Source organism: Morone saxatilis, unplaced genomic scaffold (assembly GCF_004916995.1).
Source record: "Morone saxatilis isolate NCDOM2014 unplaced genomic scaffold, NCSU_SB_2.0 Contig15, whole genome shotgun sequence".
NCBI lineage: Eukaryota > Metazoa > Chordata > Actinopteri > Moronidae > Morone > Morone saxatilis.
In genome coordinates, this window is record NW_023339707.1 from 14,067,444 (window position 1) to 14,081,763 (window position 14,320).

Below are 14,320 nucleotides of genomic sequence, written 5' to 3' on the forward strand. Positions count from 1 at the left end.
GCCATATTGATGCAGGGTGATTTCATAGATTGATTGTTCATGGGCACATGCACACTAGGCCACACTTCACTCCTGCACTCGTATCTATAGCACAGAAACAAATACTCTCTTAGACTGTGTTGTGTGTGTATCTTCCCCTATCTGGGGTGCCCTTAAGCTGGCCTTGGCGTTTTGCTAAGGCCTAATGGGCTGCAGGACTTTGGAGTTGGCACAAACAAACGTGGTGTTTAGTATCAAAAAAGCCCTGGTTACCCCATACACACAGACACACACACAGACAAGCATCGTTATTAATAACCTGCCTGTTGCTGGCCTGTTGACAGTTAAATCCTGATGGATTAAAGAGATACCTCTCGTTGTGTGTTGAGGTTATACATTTCTACACAGAATAATATAGTTTCCTTTCTTAATTTGGCAACTGTCTGAAGTGTGTAAGAGATATAATAGATAGATAGTCGAGTCATGCCCTCCTTTCTTCGAGCAACACATGGACACTCACTCTTGTGTTGTCCTTTAGCCTTTTAACTGCCAGGGCACGGGGGGAGGTGGGGGGAGGCATGACTTGCACATGTTGTGACTCCAACTATAGCACACAATAGGATCTATTTCTGTAAATGCACTAGGGTTATCACTCCACTTAGACTGACATCCCCCTCTCCCTCCCTCTCGTTATCTACCACTCTCACCCACTTACACAAAATCATGGCCGACAGAAACAGCCGGTTGAGTGTTAAGAAGAAAGAGAAGAAGGTGGAAAACAAAACAAACGATGAGAAGGACAAAGAAAAGGAGAAGGGGAAGGAGAAGATTGTGAAAAAGCCTGAAAAACTTGTGAAAAAGCCAGAGAAGACCCCAGAGCCGCCCAAGACGGATGAAGAGAAGAGGAATGGGGAAAGTGGAGAGGCAACTGGAGCGGAGGCCAATAACAGTGAAGAAAACGGAGAGTTTCAGCCCATAGAGCTGCCACCGTTTGAGATTGTCACAGGGTAGGTACACTTTAATATATACACCACAAGAGTTAGAGTCAGTATGTTATCCTTGCAGACCTCTTCAGCTCTTTAACAGTTACTTTTTGATTATTTTGTAGTTGAAGTAGTTTTTCATGTCTTTCTCTAAGTCATATTGTTACCAATGCATGTTCTATAGTTTACTTAGATATCAGTGAGGAAGGATACTAATGACTCACACCTGCCATCCTTACTAACCCAGCAGTAAGAATAGGGATGAGTCACAGAGCCGACACAGATGCCGTTCCCTGTTATATCACTCCAGCAAGCATCTGTTCCCCAGTCTCTGTCCTTTGTGTATTTTGATATCAAAGCTATAAAAGATCTATTTGTGTAATACATCTGGCTATTCACGTACAATATAACAAAGGATTGATATAGAAAGACAGAAGGGGTATGTGTTTTGTTCAGTGGCTGAATCGTGAAGAGATCATCCACAGATTGTGGGAAGCCAAAAATATTTATAGAAACATCAGTTTACTCAGTGGTAGCCTCATTAATATTCTATTCAAGGTGTCACCATAGTCTATAGTAAAGACTCGCTATCATTACTCTTTTACTGTCTTGGATGGTTGACAAATGCATCACCAAATGAGTGACTCATGCTCTCAGTGTTAGTGTCACCTGGTTTGGCATTTCCAGTTACTCTGTCATACACCACCATTAAATGTGACACATTATTCTGAAAGCACTGCTGATAGATGCATCCTGCTGATTGTGGTTTACTCTTTCATACTAATCTAACCTTCATGCACTAAAAAGCCCCAATGACGATGACATTCAGCGTTGTCCAACCGAGTAGTGCTTTGGCATTCACTGAAAAGAAAAGAGGCAACTTAATATCAGATTTATGGAAACACACACTTTCAATCTCCACCAGGGAACAGATGAGCCCGTTCTACTTCAAGTTTCAGTTCAGGAATGTGGAATACTCATCAGGGAGGAACAAGACCCTACTGTGCTTCAGAGTGGATACACCAGGAGGCAGCACAGAGCCTCTGAAAGGTTATATGGAGGATGAACATGCCACAGCTCATGCTGAAGAGGCCTTCTTTCAACAGGTAATGAACACTCACACTTTTCATACCGACTTATTATACTACACATATGTGAACCCCAGTAGAGGTCTGATTCCTTTTAGTTTGCAACCGTTTCCTCTTGTGATAATGTAATTAATAGTGTTTTCTCCTTTAGGCCTCCATAAATCCCTACTCTTTCCTCTACAGGTGCTCCCTGACGCTTCCCAAGAGTATGAAGTCACATGGTATGTATCATCCAGTCCCTGTGTGTCCTGTGCAGCCAAGTTGGCCAACATCCTCCAGCAGCGCAAAAAGCTCCGTCTCTGCATATTCTGTTCTCGTCTCTTTGAGTGGGAGCAGCCAGAGATAGTAGAAGGACTCCGGGCTCTGGTGAGTGCCGGCTGCAAACTGCGGATGATGAAGCCATGTGACTTCCTACATGTCTGGGAAACGTATGTGGAGAAGGAGGACCAGAGCTTTACACCCTGGGAAGATTGTCAGGAAAACTACGACTACTATATGGAGAAACTGGCTGATATCCTCAAGTAGATGTGTCAGTAAGTATTGTGTATGTTGCTGTGAGCCTACATGCTTCTTTTGGGTCAAAAATGTTTTAAATTTAAGGTTTGTCTGGATAATGATTGTCTTTGTCCCCTGACTTGTTACAGGTGCACATGATGGGCAAGATCTTCCTACTGAAAGAACCACAAATCGTCCTTCTTGTGAAAATCCCACTGGTTGAACGTGTGTTTTCTTGCAGTCACATCTGATGGTGCAGATCAATATTAGTTTGAATGAACACTTGTGGCAAAGTTTTGTATTTTTTATTTTCATAATTTCATAGGGTTAAGTTTAAAACAAATGTTTGAATGGCATTTCTGTAGCTGCACTGTAGGTAAATATGCAATATCCAACTGGTCACTAAGCTTTGGAGAACTTTACTGACATCTGGTGGTTGTTGTAAGAATTGAAAAACTATCCTACAGATCATCACAAAGGCTATGTACAGTGCATACAATAATTGAAAGCTAAAAATATACATATATGTACAATACAACAATATACATATACATATATATGATTGATGCTTATCACATAAATAATGTTTCATATTTTAACAGTACGTTTAACAGTCAATGAATCAATACAGTGATAAGAATTGAAATATGTACAGTTCTCCACAGTATTGTGCTGTGCCAAACAAATCTGCACACATTTATATAGCAATGTTCGCACTTGTAACACAGTAATATCTTGTCAAATATTCTAAATTTGGTACAGACAATGCTAATGATCCTCAGCTGTACTTTAAGACTGATGCAAACATCAGTCTGACCATATTGAGCTGAGACAAGATGAGTCTTAGATGTCTTATCATGGCCACTGCATAAAGTTTCACCTTTCTCTTTGGCCAATCTTTAAATTTTTTTGCCTGAAACTAAACCGCTGCTTCAGTAACTCATTGTTTAAAGGAAACCAGCCCACCGTTGTTTTCTGTTGCATCTTGGCTCTCAGTTGTCACAGCTAGAAAGGTGTAAAGGGCAACATGTGGAAACTTGCATTAGAAATCCATTATCAGCTTCAAATAAATTGGCACAGGATCTATCATCACAAAGAAAAAATGGTAGATTTGAAGAGGGCATTTGTAATATAACTTTATTACCTTGGTCGTCCTGTGATGTTATTGGTAATGGTGTTGTTTCACTGCAAATCACGCCATTCTCATCCTCTTCTGCAGGTCAGATTGTTTTTTTAAAAACCAGAAAAGACACTTGAGACATACTTGCATAATAATATAGTATAGTATCTTCTTTACTTATCTACAGGTTCTTTACCTTTAGATGGAGCATTCAGTGCTGCATCAGTGATGTACTCAACCAGTGGACAGGGTGCATCTGCAGGCGGGAGGAAGGAACTTTTAACAAAAGAGCACCAACGGCTAGGGGCAAACTATGAAAGTCAGGCTCTTGAAAGTGGCAGTAGATAGTTTCATATACGGTAATTTCAAAATAGCTCAGAAATGAATCACTGGTGGGGCTGTATCTGCAGCATATGAGGAAATGGCAACCAAAACCACAAGCCATGAGGGGCGGTGTCAACATACCATCACGGCCCTTCAGCTGAGACATGTTGAGAAACAGGTCTACCTCTTCTGGTTTATATTCATCTTTAGCTACATGAAAGGAAAAGATAATAGGTAACCTCATTTTGGTTTTGGTTTATTGAGAGTAAGTACATTCTCGGAAATCCCAACACAACACAACATTGACACATTTTTATCTTTTAAACTGATACGGTGAACTTGTTAGCAAACTGTCAGTAATTTACAAATCCAGTAGTTTCTAAGCAACATAATCTTTCATTTGAGTTTGTGGTCACCTGATGAATGTAAAGTCCAATATTCACTTTCTTTTAGCTTTAGTCTCTACCAAATCTTGAGGGAAATATCAGATTATTAAGCAGCTAAATGTTCCAGCATGTTCACCAGCCAGTCACTAATTGTGTCTGTCTGCCGTTTGGTGCTTAGCAGGTAGTGTATACTGAAGTTTAAGAGCTTTTCCATTAAAAAAGCTTTCCGCTGTGGACGAAATGACTCGATGAGAGAGATGAGAGTCAACCAAAACAGTAATGGCCATAAAACAGATGGGAGCTGCAGATTCAGGTGATAATTCTCTGTAAGTTCATCAGTACGTCTGACCACATTCACAGTCATTCTTACATTGTTACCATAACAATATTGATTATAACTGTTTTAACAGTATTGATTTCTAGAATCCATGCACTCGAAAAGTCTCAAAAACTAACCAAACCTGGTTTGCGGATGACTCTGAGGATGATGCATCCAAGGAAGACGGCAATGATGCCAAAGAAGATAAAGCCAGAGATGGAAAGAAGCACCCTCCTTTTCAAAACTACACACAGAGAACGAAGGTGAGACAGAATATCTGCAGGGTAAAAACTAAAGTTCCAGTGCTCAGCTATGGTATACTCACGAAGGTTCTTGGTCGTGAACTGATCACTCATTTTTGAATAAGATGGTCTCCCGCTGCGATTGCCCTTGCAGGTGTACAGACTCTGCTCAGGGTCATCCTGGGGTGTCACTGTATGTTTCGCAGAGGTCGGCCGATCGATGGCTATATTGTTTTTGAACCTGTTCAATTTTTGCATGTTGGAATTTTCAGAAAGGTGAGAATCCATACAGTACACATGAATACATTTAGAAAACTTTATTCTTTAGCATAAACTGGTGTTGTTGATGTGTATTACCATGTGTAGTTCCAGATTCTTTCTTTTTCGTTCTGGTTTTCCACCACCCCGCATTTGAGCACCAAGCTGTCAGTGGCGAAGACCTCAGACCAGCCAGTTAACAGGATTATATCAGCCTTTGGGCGCTCTGTAGAAACCCCATCAAAACTGTAATAAACACATTCAACACATGCAGATACAGAAAAGGGAAATGAACGAAAACTTACTTTCAACGTGTAGACTTATAGTCTGACTTGGGTCTGACTGAAAGACTCCTCTTTTAGTTTTGCATTTATATGATCCGGTGTGTGTTGTCAGAACAGAAGGGATGGTATGTTTGTTTCCAGATTCGGGGAGTAGACTGCCATCTTTGTACCACAGGTACTCCCATCCAGAAGAGACATTAATGTGACAGCTAAACGAAACTGAATCTTCAGTGTACATCACACTGTGATTGGGATTTTGCCCCAGTATGACTCTGGGTTTTTCATCTGAGGGGTAATAATAATATAAGTGCTATTAGTATGAAAGCAATGTATATCACACTGTAGAGCCCACAGTAAAGAGAAGCTGGCCTTATAGCTGCTTTAAATAGTTTTTGTGACATGCTGAAACTACTACTTTTCCAAAAAAAGACTAGTTTTGGCAAATATATTTATTTGTTTCTTTCTGATAAGTAGATGAGATGATCAATGCCACTCTCTTATTTGGCCAGCAAATGGTAAAGATCTAGTGTGTAACATTTAGGAAGATCTACTGGCAGAAATGGAATATAATATTTATAGGTATGTTTTCATTTGTGTATAATCCCCTGAAAGTAAGAATCATTGTGTTTATGAACACAAGTTTCTCCTTTGTGCTTGGAAAAGGAGGGTAAAGTGTTACAAAAGAGTTACAGTCTGCAACTACATTGCTAGATGCCACTAAATCCTGCACACTGGATCTTTAAGCGACAGCCAAGAGACGGTTAGCTTAGCTTAGCGTAAAGACTGGAAGTAGAGGGAAACAGCTAGCCTGGCGCTGACCAAGGTACAAAAACAACAACACCACCTTATATCTTATTTGTTTTATCTGTACCAAAATGTAAGTGTCAAAACAATAATTTATGGTTCAACAAGAGGTTATGTGCTGGTTAAGTCCTGAAGTCTTGTACTGTGAGGTTACAAGGCTACCAGCTGCTAACTGTTTCCCCCTGTCTACAGTTTTGATGCTAAGCTATGCTAACCGTATCCTAGTTGTAGCGTCATAGTGAACAGGACAGATATGAGTGGTATCGCTCCTCCAATCTAAACTCTTTGCAAGAAGGTCAATAAGCGTATTTGCCAAAGCGTCTATTCCTTTAAATGTTTTTGCTTAGGAAACCCACCAACCACCAAGACTCAAAATAAAACAATTGATTAAAAACAATATGTTTCTAAAGAACTGTGCCAAAAAGGATGAAAAAAAATCTCACCATAAACGGAAAGTATTAGTCCAGAACTGAAGCTGCTTTTGACAGACCTGCTTTTGAATATTCCTGAGCATACATATTGTCCACGATGTAAGACCGAAGCAGAGGGGATGGAAAGAGTAGTTTTATCCGAGTCAAAAGATACAGTATTTTCAGGCAGGACAATCTGTCCATCTTTGTACCATGTATATGTCCAGTCAGAAGTGCCGTCCATCTCACAGCTCAGTTTCACACTTTCAGAAGGGAACACATCCAACCATTTTGTAGCTTGCTTCAAAGTTGGAATGGGAATTTCTAAAGAAAAACAGACACATTAGCCCCTTTCAAATATCCTTAGACATATACGCTCTGATTTTTACTATAACATTATATATATTAAATACATAACTCCATAATCACAGATGGAGGCCCACATAATAATACACATCGACACAAAGTAACTTTCTGTGGCTCACCAGATACGTGCAAGTTCTGTCCATCACTGAGTTCTGTAACGTACATTGTTTTGCTTCTTGTAGCCATGCACTTATAAGTCCCGCTGTCTGATGAATTGGCATCAGAGATGTTAAAACTACTGCTGCTGATAGAGAGATTTTCTCCATTTTTGGTCCAGAGATACTCCCAACCATACGAGAGTTTAACTTTACATTCAAAGGACACTGACTCTCCAGTGTACACCTTGTCAACATTTGGCTGTTGAGTAATCGAGGGCTTTGGCTTGTTCTCTAAAAACACAAAGAGGAAATGCATCTGTGTTTATTTTGTGATATCAACAGTTACATGTTGTTACATTGTTCATTAAAATGTTTGACCAGGATCATTAGTGACCAGAGATGCACTGCGGAAACACAAGTGCAAAACTCATTCAACAACCTGCACAAAACAAATAAATGTTTAGAGTAAATCAACAGACACTTACTTTCAACTTGAAGGAGTATATCCTGACTAGAGACGGTGAATGAGCCTCTTATTGCTTGGCATTTATATGAACCCTGGTTTGTTGAGCTGACCATATAGTTGTTTCTAGATTCTTCAGATGGATTGCCAAAGTGACTGCCATCTTTGTACCACAAGTATTTCCATCCAGTGGAGACGTTAATGTGACAGCTAAAGGTGACTGACTCTCCGGGGAACATCACCTGGTAGTCTGGATCCTGCACCAGTATGACACTGGGTTGCTTCTCTGAGGGCCAGTAAACATGTAATTGTCATCAGTGTGTTAAATTACACTGCATCCAATGTAAAAAGAAGCTAGTCTAACCAGATGTGCCTTAAACAGCCCAATGCCCTAATACCTAAAATTCAGATAGTGTTTTAATTTCTATGTAAATTTAAAAAGGAAAACTCACCATATACTGTGAGAGTAAGTCCAGAACTAGATCTGCTGTTGACAGATCTGTCCTTCACTCGTCCCATGCAGGTATATTGTCCTGCATGTACAGTTGAGGCCGAGATGATGGAAAGAGTAGCTCTATTCGAGTCAAAAGACACATTATCAACCAGTTCCTGTCCGTCTTTGTACCATGTATAAATCCAGTGCAACCCGCCTTTTATCTTGCAGCTAAACTTCACAATCTCATGGGGGAACACATCCAACCACGGTGTTTCTTGTGTGACATCAGGAGCCGGAATTTCTACGGAGAGAAAGACACATCAGCCCCTTTTCATACATTTTTACCATACAGTATAAAGCATTAGAAAGTTAATTATATATAATACACAACATCAGATCTAAACACAAGCAAGCTTACATAAAAGAGGACAACGTAAAAAAGAAATATTGGGTGTTGAGCTAAATCAGGAGCTTTACATAAAAAAATGTAAAAGTAGATCCTCAATGAATTTGAATTTTGAATAACAAATTAAGTTTTTGCTTAACTAATTTCTAACCTTAATGACTACAACAAGTAAATACCACCAGAGCTATAAGAACACAAGGCCAGCCAACCTAAGGTACAACTCAAACCACAGAGGAAAAAAAAGAAAAGAAAGAAAAACACTGACTTCATCAAGTATTAACATGAAATAATGAATTAACAAAAATAATATAGAACTGTAATATGAAACTGTAGGTTTGAGTTTTTTCCTCTGAACATTGAAAACAAGTTTAAAATGAGTAATTCTGACTTTTTGCCTCCCTACAATAAGGGCTTTGCCACTGCTACATACAGTATATATACACACTTCTGAGCCATCCCACCCTGTGTTATGCTAAACCACAACATCCTGTTTCATCAGAAAATGCATAAAATAACGGAAGCCAGATGCTCCCAAAACGCTGTTTCACTCAATTCAAGAGCAGACAGAAGGTTTTTAAAGCCGGTAGTGTCACGTAGTTACAACTTCCCCTATATATAATACATGAACAGAATTGTACATATTTACAACAAACAATTGTAGATTTTCTTACTGTAACACAATGCTTAAATAATATTACTTTGTTTTTTCTACCTACCATGAACAACTTGTGGTATTTCATCACTGATGTCTGTTGATGTTACTTCGCCTCTGGTGGCCATGCAAAAGTACTTCCCCCCATCAGAAAGACCAAGGCGGATGCTGATGGTTTTGTTTGTTTCAGTGAGATCTTTTCCATCTTTGTACCACCGATAATTCCAACCCGTGGACACATCAACATTGCAAGTGAATTTCACTGTTTCTCCAGCAAACATCTCGTTAAAACCAGGAACCTTGCTCAATGTTGGTTTTGGTATGTTTTCTAAAACAGAAAAGAAGTTCACACCATATTACAGCTACACCCAAAACATGAGACGCAGTTATATGTAGTAACTGACCACTTAAAGAAGCGGTCAGTCCTGCTGGCGAAACATTCAGTACTTTGGCCTCGATTTGAATTATTGTAAATGGGAAAGCCATGCAACACAACAAGTGGTGTTCATGCTCCCAGGTCATCTAATTGGCAACCCGAGGTTTTGGGAATTCAACTCAACAGTCTTTCTCCAGAATGACTGACCCTACCTTCAATGAAGTTGGATATAAACTTTGAGAAGTAACAGTTGTTTGACATTTTCATCTTAGCTTAGCTTAGCTTAGCTTAGCACACAGACTGAAAACAGTGGGGAAACCTTGGATGTATAATAAGAGCTTTAAATACATCCACGGGGGAAACAGCCAGCCTGCCTCTGTGCTAAGGTAACAAAATCATAAAACCTGCCTGGAAACCTCATTGTGATGACAAGAAACCACTGCTCAAAGTAGAAAAATAAAAAGATTGGCACATAACCTCCCCTCTTTTGTGTCATTTTTATAGTTTGGTTATTGTATGGCTTAAACAAACAAGATTTAAAGTGTTAATTAGTAGTAGGCAGATTCTGCTACCTTTAGGTCAGAGCAAGGCTAGCCTTTCCCTCCTGTTTCCATTTTTAAAAGTGAATTTGCTTAATCCCAATAATTTTAAATTACTTCTTTAAGATAGCCGGGTTAATGTATAGTTTATGTAATCATATCCAGAGGCATGAATGCTCACCGTAAACTTTGATATTGATTTTATCACTGAATCCAGAGCGGACGTTCCTGGAATGGAGGTTAGCTTTGCAGGCATAATCTCCTTGATAGGCTTGAGTGATCGAGGTGATGTTGAGTGAAAGTCCCTCTGGATCCAGGGTCACGACTGAGTCCTCCTGGAGCTGCATTTGATTGTGGTACCAGGTGGGCTCCCAGTCATGGCTGTCCACTTCACACAAGAACTCCACTGTCTCATTTTCAAACACATCCGTCCAGGGAGACAGCAGCTTTAGGGATGGTTTAGGTGGGTCTGAAAATATGCAATACAAAGAAGTCTTTAAAATCTTGATAAACATTTAAGATAAACCCCAATTAAAATAACTTACTGCCTCAGAAAAGAAAAGAAACTAAACTTCCTCTTTCACAGATAAAAGTATTAAAAATAGTGATGTTCACAAAGGCTAATTTATGTAGACAGGAATGAAGTGGTCATACTGTCTGAAGTGCGGTTTGACTTAGTTGAAGTGATGACACTGTTCATTAAGCTTACCAGAGACCTTCAGAGTTGTTTTTTCACTGTCCTCTGTGTAGAATGGGTCTTTGCCTCGCTTGGCTTTGCAGTAATACTGTCCACTGTTAGGATGATCTACAGAAACTATGGTATGGTTACTACCAGATACTTGAATTTCCCTTTCATTATGGTACCACAGATATTCCCATCCAATGGACAAAACATTCCCGCATGTGAAGGTGACAGACTCTCCGGGAAACATCTTGTCATGGTTTGGATTTTGGCTTACAATGGGCTTGGGCTTGTTTGCTTATCAGAAAGAAGAAGAAAAAAGATAACAATTCAGTTATTGATTATATTCTGACTAAACATTCAGCAGAAATATGGTTGAGGGAACATAATGAAACTTACCAGAAACTTTGAGTTCATGTGAGTTACTAACTGCAGAGAAAACGCTTTTTGTTTTGTGATGACCTTTACAGGAATAACTTCCAGAATGTATTTTTGCTGCAGTAATTGTAAGTATTGATCCCTCTGCAGACAAAGACACATTTGGATCTGATTGGACTTTAGCACCATTTCTGAACCAGGTGAAGGTCCAGTCAGAGCTGCCAGTGATACTACAACTGAACTTCACTTTCTCAGAAGGGAACACATCCAACCAGGTTGACTGTAGCTCCAGAGTCGGTATAGGAGGCACTGGAAGTTTAAATAAAAATAAATATTGATTAGATTCATATAATTCCAAAAAATAATATACTGAAATAGTCGTGCACATTTAGGTCCAATGGCATTAGGACGATTACTGTGAAAGTTATTTTTAAAATCCCGCTTGTCTTGATTTTTATTCTTAGTGCAGGTAAGTGTGAACCACTCAAAATTAACTAAATGTTATTGAATTTATTTTGAACTTCATGAAATTACAAAATCAGAGTTAAAATGATGAATAAGAAGTGTTGCAGAAGGAGAATCCCCTTTAAAATAGTGGTGAAGTAATATTTGAGTAATGTAGTTTTTCAACAACAGTTTCATTTTGCAAATTGCAACAGGCTTTCTTCTAAAAGGCAGAGAGACAAATTGCGGTGGCGATGTCATCTATATAAACCAGTACAAATGTGACAACACCCATGGTGACTTCACAGGTGACATTTGCTGATTCACACTGTCAAAGACATATCATATTCGAATATAATTTTGTTTAGATCTGCATTCACTTTGCGTCCGTGGATTTTACTGTCCAACATCAATGCCAATATTGCCATATTGATTTTGAAAATTGAATGAACATGCATGATCATCAGCTAATCTTTTAGGTATATGGTTTTACAGCAGAATTTAAATTAAACAATTAAAATCTCACCATAGGCAGTTGTAATCACCACTGGCAGAACAGTGTTTGGAGTGATGGAGCTGTACACGGCAGTGACTGGTGGATGAGAGGAGATCAGAATTTAGATCAGAACAGCCAGCATTTGTGCTCTACATACAGCAACAGCAGTAATAATGGACTTAATGAACTTTGAGATGCAACAAAAAATACATTCATTAAATAAATTCAGCCAAAAATGCCAAACGCACACTGGTTCCAGCTTCTAAAATGTGAAGATTTGTTGCTTGTCTTTGTCATATATGACAGCAAAATAATAAATATCTTTAGGTGTTGGTTGAATAAAACAAGCTATTTAAATACATATCTCCCTGAGCTGTGTGAACAGGAAATTTTAACTGTTTTCTGACATTTCATAGATGAAAACAGTCAAAATTATACGTTTTTTAATTTAGTTGCAGCCCTGGATGAACTGATGTGGTCATGTTTGACCCAATTGAATTAAACTGATCACACTCAACAAATCGCATTATTTCAATAGAGCTGACACAGGGATTGAAAAGTCTGCAGAGAGGTCACTACAGACAGTGACACAAGGGCAAAATAACAGGAACAGCTGACAATAAAATGTAGTTTAATACACCACAAAGAGCTGAAAACCAGAGCTGAAACACCTGTGCTCCAAAAAATTAACATTATAATTTACTTTGCGGTACCACGCATGGCTGGAATATATTATCAGGTGTTCTTATTATTTATCCACCACTCGTACTACTGGAGGACACAAGAACAAGGACATTACAGTTTAGAAAACCTAAAACCATAAAGAAACTGCAGAACAGCGAAATAAGAACTTGCACTAGAAGGCGTCAAATTTGGCAGGAACTGCCAGACTCATGACTACAAAGTACTTCATGTTCCTCATGTTAACTTTTCTCATGATCTACTTCCTAAACATTATTTTTCTCTGCTTCTGAGTTAGTACAGGCTATCAAAATCATTAATTCCAGGTGATTTAGTTTCCAATCACAGAGGTTAATCTCACAAGTTAATATTTAACAATTTAGTTTAACTAAAGGCCTTTAGTTTAACTAAATTGTTTGTTTGTTTTTTTTAAACTGCTATTTTAAAATCTGTGCAATGTGCATAAATGATGTTTTGTCAGTATGTTAAATGTTTTTCTTACCATCTTCGTCACCCTGAGTTGCACAAACAGCAGTGAAATCTGTCAAATTAAAATTAAGATAAATGTTAGGTGAGAAACACATTCAAATGTACCTGGAAATATTCTTTGTACATTATATAAGTCACAACAAATTAATGCAATTGCCTAAAAAACTTACATATGACACTGAAGACCTTGATAAGCCACATTTTCCATTGAGCTGCACATGTAGAGGCTGTGCTGCTGAGTTGAGTCATCTGTTGTTCAGTGAAGTTCTGCAAAGGAAATAGGCTGCACAATATAAGGGCGTGTGTGACATGTTCATTTCTAAACTCACCTCAGCCAGCAGCTTTCCTGTCTTTTAGCTTTTTTTTTGTCAAAGCTACAGGAAATGCGTCGGTCAACCGCGCTCAGATGTTTGTGCCTTCAGCATGAATTTGAACTGCTGATTTGTGCTGAAAAGTGATAGAAGGCTTAGGGAATTGAAACAACATGGCAGAATGTGAATATGTTGACAAGAACAAACAAATATTGTGTCTACTGTGTAATGTGCATGCAAGAAGAATAGGTTTGCTTATGTCTGAAAGTTTCCCTTCCAATTTGGACAATTTAAAGTGGTTCAGTGTTTACTCAAATCCCTCTTACACAGTTGTGTTACATTTTAGAAATACACAAATTTTCATTTCAGTAAGTAAACGGATTCTTCTTATTTTCAGAAGTGAAAGACTTAGATGTAAGCAGAAGTAAAACCAAAGCCCTTTCTAAAACAATAAGGCACTATTTTATTTTAGTTTAGTTTCACAGAAGATCTTTTTAACCTGTGGGTGTGACGTGATTTTGGGGACATGAGCGGAAGCTACATGTTGGGTTTGTTTTAAACCAGCCTTTAACCACATCCTTTTGTCTTCTGTTGAAAGTCTCTCTCTAGATATGCAAATGGGAGTTAACTTCATGTCCACTGAAATTACACACATTTTAAAATAATCTAAATATTAATGTTAAGTGGTCACACACTATGTATTTTAACTAGGGATGCACCGATATGAAATATACGAATATCGTGAAATATCGGGGTTATCGCCGTGAAACGCAAATTAATAGCGGATATCGGTATTGGGCCCAAAATTTTC

At 38.7% G+C, this 14,320-nt stretch overlaps 2 protein-coding genes across 2 annotated transcripts; one reads left to right on the forward strand and one right to left on the reverse strand.

Moving 5' to 3' along the window:
- Window positions 1-642: 642 nt before the first annotated feature.
- Window positions 643-3,436, forward strand: apobec2b (apolipoprotein B mRNA editing enzyme, catalytic polypeptide-like 2b). The gene is made up of 4 exons (XM_035656245.1): window positions 643-986; window positions 1,888-2,068; window positions 2,234-2,583; window positions 2,695-3,436. Exons 1-3 carry the CDS (start codon window positions 703-705, stop codon window positions 2,573-2,575), a joined length of 807 nt encoding a protein of 268 aa, XP_035512138.1. The 5' UTR covers window positions 643-702; the 3' UTR covers window positions 2,576-2,583; window positions 2,695-3,436.
- LOC118324076 (hemicentin-1-like) lies at window positions 2,847-14,172 on the reverse strand. Its single transcript, XM_035656214.1, has 19 exons — window positions 13,369-14,172; window positions 13,212-13,250; window positions 12,059-12,124; window positions 11,110-11,397; window positions 10,738-11,007; window positions 10,210-10,497; window positions 9,178-9,441; window positions 8,072-8,356; window positions 7,642-7,905; window positions 7,178-7,447; window positions 6,726-7,016; window positions 5,500-5,763; window positions 5,294-5,420; window positions 5,020-5,177; window positions 4,837-4,938; window positions 4,131-4,199; window positions 3,862-3,921; window positions 3,690-3,758; window positions 2,847-3,550 (listed from the first exon to the last, which is right to left on the reverse strand). The coding sequence occupies exons 1-19, from the start codon at window positions 13,445-13,447 to the stop codon at window positions 3,486-3,488; spliced, it is 3,318 nt and encodes a 1,105-aa protein (XP_035512107.1). The 5' UTR covers window positions 13,448-14,172; the 3' UTR covers window positions 2,847-3,485.
- Window positions 14,173-14,320: the final 148 nt, after the last annotated feature.

What these genes read in the sequence shown, in the direction of transcription:
- apobec2b (XM_035656245.1), top strand. Translation starts at nt 703, where the DNA reads ATGGCCGACAGAAACAGCCGGTTGAGTGTTAAGAAGAAAGAGAAGAAG. An exon ending in CCGTTTGAGATTGTCACAGG is followed by an intron (nt 987 to 1,887) that starts GTAGGTACACTT and finishes AATCTCCACCAG; the next exon opens with GGAACAGATGAGCCCGTTCT. An exon ending in AAGAGGCCTTCTTTCAACAG is followed by an intron (nt 2,069 to 2,233) that starts GTAATGAACACT and finishes TTTCCTCTACAG; the next exon opens with GTGCTCCCTGACGCTTCCCA.
- LOC118324076 (XM_035656214.1), bottom strand. Translation starts at nt 13,447, where the DNA reads ATGACTCAACTCAGCAGCACAGCCTCTACATGTGCAGCTCAATGGAAA. An exon ending in TATACTCCTTCAAGTTGAAA is followed by an intron (nt 7,448 to 7,641) that starts GTAAGTGTCTGT and finishes TTGTGTTTTTAG; the next exon opens with AGAACAAGCCAAAGCCCTCG. An exon ending in GTTCACGACCAAGAACCTTC is followed by an intron (nt 4,939 to 5,019) that starts GTGAGTATACCA and finishes CTCTGTGTGTAG; the next exon opens with TTTTGAAAAGGAGGGTGCTT.